The 12,697-nt window shown below is 44.8% G+C and overlaps 1 protein-coding gene across 5 annotated transcripts in view; it reads right to left on the bottom strand.

Moving 5' to 3' along the window:
- LOC108159125 (terminal nucleotidyltransferase 5C) overlaps positions 1–12,697 on the bottom strand; it is a 44,590-nt gene that overhangs the window by 18,501 nt on the left and 13,392 nt on the right. The window contains exon 1 of one of the 5 annotated variants that reach the window (XM_017292112.2): positions 1,341–2,236. The exons of the other annotated variants lie outside the window; for them this stretch is intronic. Within the exon in view, the coding sequence (XP_017147601.1) occupies positions 1,341–1,379 (39 nt within the window). The 5' untranslated portion in view covers positions 1,380–2,236. Of the gene's footprint in view, positions 1–1,340; positions 2,237–12,697 lie in introns of those variants that run through there. 5 annotated transcript variants of the gene reach the window in all.

Below are 12,697 nucleotides of genomic sequence, written 5' to 3' on the forward strand. Positions count from 1 at the left end.
AACGTTGCGCCAAGTGTTATACATAATGTAATGTAATGTAATTAGTGGGGGGTGCTCCTCTGCTCCCCGCTTGTTGTATGCAACGTCAAGTGCGGGGCCTACGGCCTACGGCCTACCCTTACACGTGACAAGACAGGGGGCAGACACAAGTCGTGTCATGAGGTTTCACTACTGAACAACTGACGCACATACCCGTGGCTACTCGCATTCGTACCTGAACCCGGATATGTACCTCTGCCGTAGGTTGAAAGATACACAGATACACAGATACACTGGCAAACGGCAGTCTGCCGTGTTATGTATTTGCAATTGATTTTGAATTTCAATTTCAGTTTCGAATTCCAATTCCAATTTGAAATTCCAAGCCGAAAGCAAAGCCACAGTTTGCACTGCATTCATTTGAATGTCGTACGCGAACTTTAGTTTTTACGATGGAAAAAACAACTCAAGAAATCTCAACAAGAAACAACAACTAACAAGAGCACACCACAAACACAACGCAGTTTGTTGTTCAAGGAGTTTTGTGAATGATTGAAATCCATTCGAAGTTCACGTCTGCCAACAGATTGTTCTATCGAGATCTTGAAAATTCAATAATTATAGGGTCTTGCTCCTTATCTTCATAGACAAGGGTGCACAAAAGAGACTCTGAGAACACACCGAATATCTAACAGATATAATTTATTTTAAATTTTGTTGATCTCCAGTGCAACAGCTAAAGATTGTTGTCAAAAGATACAGTAGTTCAATGTATTTATTCATTATTCTTTAGAATAGTATTCTATTCATGAGATATAGTTGCCAACTTTAGGGGGAATCTTTCTCCAAAGAAAACTTTCCATAATTTGATAGATTTTCTACGGAAAATCCTCTTCTATCAGATACTGTGAAATATCTAGTTTCTAGTCTTTGTGGCTTCGTATCGTCTTTCTCTGTAGAGACATCTGTAGATACGTTTATTTTGCTCCTCCCACCCTTCTTTGGGAAATTCAAAACAACAGCAACAATATTCATTGCAAATTCTTCAAACCTAATGATCCAAAACCGAAAAACAACAATAAAACAATCGAGCGACTCTGTTGAATGCCATAAACGCACTTAAAGATACATATGTACAACAAAAAAAGATACTTTAGCGCAATTTTGTCATTGATAGATACAGCGTCAAAGAGATACAGAGACAGAGACAGGGACAGAGAGAGAAAGGGATACAGATACCGATGGATTTTTGCGCATTAAATTTTCGCAACATATGCCACATGCTGCAGCGGGGAAAGGATGAAGTGGATGAAATGAATGAGGCGGTTGAGTGGGCATATGGGCGTGGTTGTGACATTTACCTTAGCATTGTACGTTTTCTGCCAATTTCCCGGTTTCATATGAATGCTGGATGGATGCCGATTCGACAGGATATATGGAGAAAGAAGTACAAGGAGCAGCCTCAGCACTCTTCAGATGTCCCGGAGTCGAGTCGAGTCGAGTGCTCGTGGAGTACCTTGGATTACAGTACGGTACGAAACACGCAATTAATTCTCGACCTTTTTTTTTTGTGGCGGCTGCACGCTGCTGTTTCGTTCGCTTGACTTCTTTCGATTGCACTTTTTGCACACTGTAAGAGCACCGTTAGAACGATACGTACGCACAAAAACACACACAAAAACGCGCACAAAAATGCACACTGTTTTAATTTTGATTTTTATGTTTTTGTTTCTTTGCACACAATGACAAACACTTGTTCTCTTCTGTCGGAGAAGCTCTCGAGAATCCAAACACACACGCACACACGTTATAGCCCTAGAACGGCGCCAACATATGGTTCAACGGTATCGCCGCCTGGGGTGTAGCCTGCCAAACATATGCTGCGTGTCCCACTTGACAGGCAGGCAGGCAGGAGGAGGTGAGTGCAGGAGAGCGAGAGCGAGAGCGAGAGTGGCGTGGCGTGGCGTGGCGTGGGAGAGTGTGGAGATTAGACCGTTAGTTAGCCGAGAAGCAAGGCCTGTCGTCTGCCTGTTGCCAGAATGTTCCTTTTGCGTGCGTCTGTTTGCGTCTCCTGTTTTGGGTTTGCCCTTTCGCTTTTTCGTTGGGGTTTCTGCTCTCGTTTCTTTTCGAGAGTGACTTCGGTACGGCTGCTGTTTCGTCTGCGGCTATGCTTTAGATTTATTTTAATTTATGTACTATATATGTTTCTTTCTGTATGATGTATGTTCTGTGTGCCTCTTGACTCTGACTTTGAATGACTGAATTCAACGGCATTTGGCGATGGCATGAAACTTGGCTGCGCGACCATCTATTCCGTTCCCCAATTGAGTGGCGAAAAGCTTCGGACGGCCCCAAAAAGCTTCGCAGCAACGCGACGCGCTCGCTCAATTGAGTGAAACTGCACGGCGCTGCTGCCGCTCTCGCTGCTGCTGCTGCTGCTGGCTCTGCTCGTTGTTCGGTGCTCGGTTTGCCTACTGATCCCATTCGAAAGTTTAATTATATTTACCCCACCGACACTAGTTGCTATGCTGTGTTGTTGTTGCTTCTGTCGCTGTCGCTGCCGCTGCCACTGCCACTGCCTCTACTCGAAACCGGCAAATCAGCAGCAGCAGCCAGCGAGCTTCGATCAGAAGACACCACCACCACACAATTACGTCAGAAGCTTGTTGAGACCGACGGCGGAGAGTGAGAGCGAGAGAGCGGCGAAGCTTTTGCCGCCGCACACTCTAAAAAGCGCCTAAATATTTCGGTTTCTTTGCATTCGATTTCGACCCAAAAAGAAAATTATTTATTTAAATATAAAATTATCTAAAAATATTCACTTTTTGCATTGTTTGTGCGTTGAGGTTGATCAATCTGCATTTTCTCTTGCGAAAGCACCAGCCAAAGTCGACAGCAACTGTTTCAAAAGCTTCAGCTTCAGCTTTGCGAATGTGTGTGTGTGTGTGTGTGTTGCGCCTTTTAAAACCATTTAAATGTTGTATGGCACGGGTTGAATTTTTTTTCTGTCTTTGTTTGGTAAACTATTCAAGTTGATTTTTTGTTTAAAGTTTATTTTTAGACACAATCAGTTTATTTTTGTTTCAATTTTCGTTATTTGTTCTGCTCTTCAACAAGTTTTGGCTTCCAATCCGGCAATTACTTGAGATTATTTATAAGATCTGAGGCTTCGCAATGAGATAAATAGAATAGATGGATGGGGGCCATTCAAACCTTTCTGCTTCACAAAGAGTATTCATTTTCTACTAAATTACTCTAGATATTATACTTAATAATATTAAGTAGCAAAATCAGGAATTTCCATACAATTTATGTATAAATATCAGTTAAATGTTTCATTTATTGAAACAGATAATAATACTTTATTGAAATTTATATAATAAACATCCTATTTGTTGCTGTCGTTGCTGTCGATGCCCCTCCGTCCAGCTATCAGCAGCAGAAGAGCACAGTGGATGGGGGAGGGGAGCGTATTGTTCATAGAGAATGAGAGAGAGCAAGCGGGGAGGACTTGGGAGATTATCGTGGGTCGGTGGGCATGTCCCCTTGACAACGTTAACAAATTATTGCTCCCCCTGCTGTTGCTGCTGTTGTTGCTGTTGTTGCTGTTGGCAGTGCTAAGTGCAATTAGTTGCCGATGAGGTGAGAGACACTGGCCGACACGTGCCACAGAGAACAGTGAACAGTACCAGCCTGAGGAGGTTCTTTGTTATCACAAAACAAATGCATTTGCTGGTTGTTGTTGGTGCACCTTTGCAGGCGGTACAGCAGAGTCTCATCTACTTCTAGAAAGCAACCAAATTCTTAGAAATATAAACAAACAATCGAAACAATCGATCCCCAAGGGTTTCTTTCTTTCTGTTTTTTACTGTGCGATTCTCGTTTGTTTGTTCATATAAAAATAGTTGCGACTTAAAGGCTTACAAAGAACACGACACGAAAGAACAAAATAAACAAAAACAAGACTTGGGTTCGAGTTCTTCCATAGATCGAATTCGTGGGCCAAACATGTGACTTGTGCGGCCAATAATTAATTTATAAATTACGTTCTAAACTAAAAAATTCCAAGCTTGAAGGTACCAAAACAACCAACAACGACAAGAATGGCCGCAAACAAAAACAACGTTGTCTGCAGAAAAGACCTTGCTTTCGATTTTCAAAATGTGTTTAATCCACTCACAGTGGCACACACACACACACACACACACACACATGAATACACTCACAGTCGCACTCGCACTCGCCCGAATACACTCAGACTGTGAGTCGCAAAACAAGAAACGTTCAAATTGCTATTTTATTCACTGAAACCCGACTATGAATAACAACAACAACAAAATATTGGAAAAAAAAAACACAAATAAATTACCAAAAAAATAAAACAGAAACAGAAAAACAAGTAAAATCATTTATACTGTGTCCTAACTGTTGACTGTTTTATAAGTTGCTGTATTATTATTATTTTTTCTTAATAATAAAAAACAACTCTCAAAAAAAAAATGTATGCTGTAAATTTTATAAATTTTGGTCAGCCTCTATCTTATTTTTATCGTCTGCTCCCCCGTTGCTCCCACCTGTCGCTCTATTACCTGTTTTGCTTTGTTTTTGCCACCTCCTAAGCCTATCCATTCTTCTCAATTACCTCTCAATCTAACGGAGCTTGCGCTCGCTTCTATGGTCTATGATGCTCTCTTCTCGACCCTTCTCCGCCACTCGATCATCTTCGAAGTCTACTCGCTGCTCCTCTCGTCGCTCTACTCGCTCTCCTTAAGAGCATCCACAATCAAAAAGCAACAACACCGGTGATGTTCTTATTGGAGCTTATGGGACGACTCTTTTTGCTTTTGCTTTTGCCTTTGCCTTTTCGGCTGTTTGTAGGGGGTGCCTGGGCCTGTGACTGCCTTCGGTCTGGTCTGGTCTGGTCTGGTCCGTTGTTTCGCTTTACTTTTTTGTCTGTGTTTGTGTTTGCCTGTGTGTCTGTACGTGTCTGCCAGGCTTAATAGATAGTATAGTATAGTATGTGTAGATAGATGGCTTTTATTGAAAAAAAAACAAAAAACAAAAAACAAAAAAATAAGACACCTTTCAAGACTGGTTTAGTTATTCGCTTCTGTCGAGCAACAAATAGCTGCACTCTCTCGCTCCACTAGTATCTCTCTTGCTCTCCTTGTCTTTCCTGCACCGTGCAGCGGCAGTGCAATCAAATATGTGTCTGTATGTGTGCATGTGTATCTTGGCCATATTGGGTGTTGGCCAGCAGCTGTTGCGGCCGTTCTTTAGTCGCTTTTATAGTTAGTTGTTGTTGGGCACAGAAAAAATGTCGTTTGATTAAAGTGGACTGCCAGAAAGAGACAGAGAGAATGCAAAGTGAATTGGTCTATGGTCCGAGATCTGGTCAAGTCTCTAGACACCCCAGAGTGACCGCCCCATGGAGGTATTTATTCTCCTGAGCCATGTCTGAGCCAGCTTTTTGTATCCTTTTCGCATCCGATAGTCACAGGAGATTGTGGGAAAGGAAACCCGAGTATTTATTCTCCTGAGCCATGCCTGAGCCAGATTTTTGTATCCTTTTCGCAGCCGATAGTCACAGGAGATTGTGGGAAAGGAAACCCAAGAGGCGAAGGAATAAGCCCAGTCTGTGGCCCTTTCCATTCCGAATATCGCATTCTCGACCGCAATCCCCGCATTTTCTTATCTCCGGATTGTTAACAGTTTTTGCCAAGCAGTTCATTATTTAACAGATAATTGCATTCGCTTTTTATGCAAGAATTTCGAGTTGCAAAAGGCCCAAGCAACAGCCAACAAACAAAAAGTGAAAGTCAAACGGCAGTCGGGGGCTGCATTACGTATACGCAGCGTGGATCACTGTGGCTGCTTGCGGCTGGCTTGCCAGAAAAGAGCAGCTGGCTGCCCGCCTGGCGGAGATCGCAGATTGATCACAGATTGAAGTGGAAGCCTGCATCCTGTCTGTATTCCAGACACGTTCTGGCACCGTCCCCGTGGAGGTGGCGGCGTGGACACAGATTTACGATCTCCTCACCCCACACGCCTACGCAGAAACGACCTTAATTCTGGCCGTGTGTTTGAGAGTCTCTCTGTCCGCGTCTGTCCGCGTCTGTCCGAGTCCGTGTCCGCTTGTTTGTGTGGCACGTCAAGAAACGGCTCCAAGGGCAGTACCAGACGCCGCCGCAGCAGCAGCAGCAGCAGCAGCGGTGCAACGCATGCACTCAACATACATAAATCGCAAACAGTAGAGACTCGTGTACAAAGAATAACAGCAGAGAATAGGTTCAAAGATGCACAAGGAAAGCTTGAAAGAGAGCTCAGCCGATTCAAGACACTGCCATCGAGGCTTCACTGTGGCAACGCTCACTTTGCGGACGCAGACACATTAGAATGGCTTTCAATTGGAACTGGTTGCAGCAGCTGCTCCACCACGGCTCGACTGCTGTTCGACTGGTGTCCTAAGAGCCGCTGCCGCTGCCGCTGCAGCCTCAAGTAACCAAAAACGCCTCCATGGAGGCAAGAGCAGCAGCCTCCGCTAACGAGCTCGTGCAGCTCCAGGCACAGCACAGCACCGTCTCCGTCTCCAAATCCAAATCCAAATCAAATTGCAACTGCAACTGCGGCAACAACGCACAAGAATTGCCATGAACCAATTTGATAATACACAAAGCCCCAACTAACACACAGACACGCACAACAATTACAACAATACCCCCGGTGCAGCGCTAAGAGTGCAGAGGGTATACTTAGCAGAGCAGCGCACAAAATACCAAACCAGAAAATACTACAACTTGATGGCAGAATACATAGTACTAAAGACTTTCTTTTGGGAAGGCCCAAGAAACACCACGCAAATACCAATAACACAATTAATACCAAACTAATACCGAAAAAATACCAAAAGATACTAAATTAAAATACTAAAAACTATGGTTAGATTTGCTGTCATTAATACGAAGAAATACTTTAAAATACTCACACTTAATACCATACTAATACCGAAAAAATACCAAAAGATACTAAATTAAAATACTAAAAACTATAATTAGATTTGCTGTCATTAATGCGAAAAAATCGTTAAAAATACCAACTTTTAATACCGAAAATATCTCGAAAAATACAAAAAAAATACTAAAATTTTAGTTTTCTGCCATTTATGAGAATTGCAAGAAATAGCGCACATTGGTTGTCCACTTCCCATCAATTGATATCTGTTCAATCTATCTTTTGGGGTATCCCGCAGTCGAGGCACTCGACTCTAGTGCTAGTTCTTTCGGGCTTTATTTCCAGCCTCCTTTCGGCTGGAAATTGAAAGTTGGCTTTCGAGTCTGGGTCTTGGGGTCTTGTAACGACCGAAGCGTAAAAAAAAAAACACTTTGGCATCCTTCTGTGGCGGCACCTTGCAACAGCAACAGCAACAACAACAACAACAAAAATGAATATCCTGTCGCCTTGGTGGCGCCGCAGAGGGCCAGACAAAAGCAATCTGCCAGCTGCAAATCACAGGCCCCAAACAATTTCCTCTCTCCCACTCACTCCACGGTGCAGTTCTCGCTCTACTGGCTTGCTCTCCTCTCCTCCCCAAAGCCATCTGAAAGTACGTGGTTGTGTGAGTGGGTGTCAAGTGCAAAATACTCGTAAATTGCTGATAAGCATTTACAGGTTTTATCGTACACACAGACACCAAAACAAGGACCACACTCAAGGGCAAAGGTCTTCCCAGCTAAAGCTCAATCTGTTGCTGCTCCTCCTCCTTCTGCGCCTCCCCCTCCCATCCGTTGTGTCCTTCTGGCTTTTGGGGGGCGTTTCGTATTTGCGTTATACTCGACTGAGTGACTCGACTTATTTGCAACATACTTTGGGCTAAAAATAGAACAAGCATTTACTTAAGCGTGGGCAGCGCAACGGAAATAGCCCCAGCGACTAAGAGGAGGCTAACAGCCAGGAAGAGAAGGAAATTGACCAAAGAAAGGGACACTTGGCAGAGCAATCCAGAGCAGAGGGAATCTCTTTAAGTACTCGCATGTAATTATCTCTTGGGCAGGAACGAAAGAGGAATACACTATTATTAAATATGGAATATACATATACCAGAATAGTTATAAAAATGTAATTAAAAACCAGAGTTCTCATCGTCCATTTCCCCCTGCAAAATAATCGAAAAAGTTATCTCCTTTCCATTTTCAACTTTCACCTTCATTTAGCCGCCCACGCGGCCAAAACGTATCACCTTAACCCTCAGCCATCCCGCCGTCAGCCAGAAGGATAAACACTCTCGTGCAGGAAAAGCCAAGGGAAATTGCGCTGAAGGATATGCCGAAAAGAGGCGGCGGGGGAAATTGAGCAGGACGACAAAATACACCGCAAGCCATCGCCCATCACCGCCCCCACCCCACCACACCTCCCCGCACCGCATCGAATGACGCCAACGACAAATGAAAAATCGATGAGCCGGGCCTCAACTGGCGTCCATACGGAAAACAAAAGGCCACCACATGGAAAGGGGAAGAGAGAGAGGGACTGGAGCCCTAGTCAACAGGAGGTTGGCAGCCGACAGGCGCCCATTGGCTCTTGTGGTTCGCCATGGAGAATGGGTTGCATGTTGGCCATCCATCCGATGGCTGGTGGCGCCTGCTGGCCCCAGCATGAACAGGAGCCAGGACAGGGCGGGCAGGGCGGACAGGGGCGTGGCCATTGGTCGTGTTTGGCGCGCCCATGTGGCGGCATCGGTATCGGCAGTGGGCGTGGGGCGTGCGCATAGCCAGCAAAGCTAGTACAACATTCAATTAACTGCAATTTAACCTTAACTAGCGTATTACGTAAGTCCTGTCAGGACTGGATTCGAACTGGAATCGGCAGAAGGGGCTTGCTGGCTTTGCCGGGCCGTATATTTATCGTAGAGTGGAGGTTGCAGCACAGCTGCCGGCCCCAAGGGAATACTGATGTAACCAGATCCATCTATGAATTTCCCCTTGACTATCAATTGTCCGAATGATTCTCCAGTTTATTTGTTCCCCATTTGGGATTTAGCTGTTTCTAGTATGTTCTGGTTCCTCTTAATGGATGAATTCCTGATATTAAGGTTGTTAAACATTTGAAAATATCTATGATATTACTAGATAAAGATCTTCCGTTGAATTTTGTGCATGTTTCCCTTGGATACTCGCTGATTTTCTGCGTTTCCAATATCTAGTTACCAATATCTTCTGCGTTTCGCTCTTTACAACTCGCTGACGTTTATCGTTTATGTCTTTGATATTCGCTGATCTTCTGCGATTCTCTCGCTACCGATATCTGATCTTCTGCGTTTCGCTCTTTACAACTCGCTGACGTTTATCGTTTATGTCTTTGATACTCGCTGATGTTCTGCGTTTCTCTCGCTACCGATATCTGATCGTCTACGTTTTGCTCTTTAAAACTCGCTGACGTTTATCGTTTATGTCTTTGATACTCGCTGATGTTCTGCGTTTCTCTCGCTACCAATATCAGATCTTCTACGTTTCCTTTTTTGCTACTCGCTGATGTGTAGCGTTTATCTCTTCGCTACTCGCTGATCTTCTGCTCATCTACTATTTCAACTCCGAGACAAGTTGTGTAAAGTCCCTCAGAGAGCTTTGCAAATGAGAAGTACAGGATGAGACTTTTTTCCGGTAAAGGATTTATCTAGATATACAAAGGCCATAAGTCAACTAAAGTGAAGTGCAAACACGTTCCTTGTGTTGTGGGTTATCTCATGGAACAGCCGATTGTATACCCAACACCACCTCCAACTCCCCCTTTCGGACGCCCACACGGGGGCACGCGGCTGTTATCTGCCACAACAGCCACAACATCCGCGAATTCTTTGAATGGAGTTCGCTTTCCGCTTTGACTAATTCCCGCGCATTTGAATGACCAAAAAGGACGAAAATACTAAATGCATTTTCTTTATCTCGAGGAACATACGTTCGAAACCCCAAATTCATGCTCCATTTGCCCCCGCTCTAGAACGCCCACGCACACCGAGAGACAGTCAGAGAGGGCTGGCTGCTATCTCTAGTGCGGCCCTGAACATTCGCGAATTACTTGAAATCAGGTTATTTGCCCTGCTTTGTGAAAGTTCCGTGATGCATGTCCCCGCCCACGCCCTACGCCAACGCTCGACGCCCACTGTCAGCCGCCTCGCCCTACGGCGGCGGCTACACCCACGCTAGAATATTACGCATGCTGACGTCATACTGAATGCCCAAAATTGAAAAGCTCCGAGAGCCAGAACGAGCACTCGGCACACACAAACTGCGTCATTCATTCATGGGGTCCCTGCGCTGTGTCGTAGGTTGGGCACACACACCGGCTGATACAGCGAGAGAGGAGCGAACGAGAGGGAGGGGAGGGGGAGGGAGAGAGAGAGATAGTTAGAGGCGAAACCTTTGCATTTCATTCATAAAATGTTCGTCGAGTGGGAGTCAAAAGAGTGACAGGGCCAGAGACACACAGAGAGAGAGAGAGAGAGAGAGAGAGAGAGATAGCTGGCAGAGAGCCGAGTCCTTCGTTGACCTTCGCCAGTGCGCAGGCCTTGAGTGAAACGCATCGCTTTTGAGCAAAAGCTAAAGCAAAATCGAAAAACAACAGAAAAAAACCAAAAAAAAAAGCAAGTGACCTTTTTGCAGCCTTCCTTCCACACACCCATTGGATATGTCGCCTAACGAACTACAACTTTGAAGCCGGCTTAGCCGCAGTGCAGTCTGCGAGCATATGGCCAGAATTACACTCGAGCCAACTCTCGAGCAGATTGTGTGGAATTGTCAACGGCATCAAATGATCAAATTATGAGCCGGGCTAAGAGCTGAGCGGAGGGATGATGGGATCGGAATGGAGAGGAACGATGTAGAGTGGTGCGGTGTGGTGTGGGGGGGGCTCATTCGATTTCAAGGTTGGATTCGAAATGTCAAAATTGCAGATGCGACGTCTTCGAATCAAGTTTGCACTTGGCTCCGGATCGAAACGAGTTATACCCGCAAAGAGCATTAGAGCACAATAATACTAATGATGTGCATGATAATCGCAAAACATGATGAAGATAACGATAATAATAATGACGATGATGGGGGCTGGGGGCTAGCGGTAGCTTTAGCAATGGGGGGTTGGCTGGGGGCAGGGGTAGGCAAAACCTTTTTGGATTCCACAACGAAAACCCGTATTATAATTTATTGTGTAATGAATGCAACAAATGTTTGGACCAGCAAAGCAATCCAGAAGCGACTATTGGACTACCCTACGAATAAAGCTATCATCGAAGAGGGAGGTTTTTCTATTACTTGGTGAAATGTTACCTCGAAAATCCAAATTCCAAACAAGATACAAAAATGAATTTTGTTTGCCTGCAAGACAAAAACTTTGCTCTTTCATGGGGGAGATTTTTGAAGAGAGAGTCTTGGAAGGAAAGCCTCTAACTTTAGGCGTTCAATATTTTGAGTATTTAAAAAACATACATACACACACACACAATATGCACATGTGTGGGTCTCTCTTTCTCTGTCTCTCCTCTTCGGATCTGGCATATTCAATGCTTATTGCATGCAAAACAGATAAGAAAACAACAAAAACAACAGCAAAAAGCAAAAAAATATCAATTAAAATACAATGTACCGTTGCTTTATTGAGCAGCATCAGCGGCCGCAGCGGCCGCAGCGGCGGCAGCGGCAGCGGCAGCACACGAAATAATTGAAAGTCGAAAAATTGAAAGCTTTTTGGGCGGGGTGAAGGTGAGGTTAGGTTAGGTCTGCTGCTAATTTCTGGAACTTCCTTCGAGTGGAAAGAGAGAGGAGAAAGAGAGGAGGAAGAGAGGAATAAGAGGCAGCGAGGCATCAACGGTTACTCCAGCTACAACTGCAACGGAGATCGAGACAGACTCAAAAATGCACCACAGCTTTTCAGTTTCTTTTCTTGTATCTTTTTCTTTGCATTTTAGTGGTTCTGTACAGATATATGTATTTTTTGCGAGTATATACGCTTGCCTAGAGTCAAAAGTGAATGTCCACCGAAAAGTCCTTGAAACCTGAAACCGATCTTTCCAGTTTGTCGAACAGAGACACAGTGAACCGCACCGCCGCTGCTGCTGCTGCTGGCTGCTGGCTGCTGGCTGCTGGGGTGCTCTGCAGCAGGTCTTTCAGCCACTGTCTTGGAGACCAGCTCCAAGCTCTGCCAGTCTCAAGTCTCAATCTGAATCGGTGGTAATCCTTCATCATTCACCTGATCGGACATGGAGAGAGGGCCACTTACTTTGGCCAGCAAATATTTGGGTTGCACCGATCGCTGAACGGCGAACGGCGAACGGCGAACGGGGTGCGGTTCGAGTGCAGATAAAACAAACAACAAGACAAGAAACCTAGAAACGACAGGCCGAACTCTAAGATACCCTTGTAGATACATATTATGGTTCTTTTTATAACCGATCAAGAATTCTCTAGGGTCGAAAATTAGCTGCTTTCTCGATAGGAGATGTGGCCATTGAAACGGATGTCCGTAAGGTATGGCAAAACGCTGGCAAAACCCTGCATATATAGTATATAAATTTAATGGATTTTCAGTAGAACCGAAACGCACACACACACACAGGGCTCCTTCCTCCCCTTGGAGGGGAGCTATAAGCCCCGTAATGCGATTACATAACCGTTGCGAGCAGAGCAAAAACAATTAAGCTGCGGCCACAGCATCAACAGTCTCTCTCTTT

The sequence above is a fragment of the Drosophila miranda genome, chromosome 3, assembly GCF_003369915.1.
Source record: "Drosophila miranda strain MSH22 chromosome 3, D.miranda_PacBio2.1, whole genome shotgun sequence".
Taxonomy (NCBI): domain Eukaryota; kingdom Metazoa; phylum Arthropoda; class Insecta; order Diptera; family Drosophilidae; genus Drosophila; species Drosophila miranda.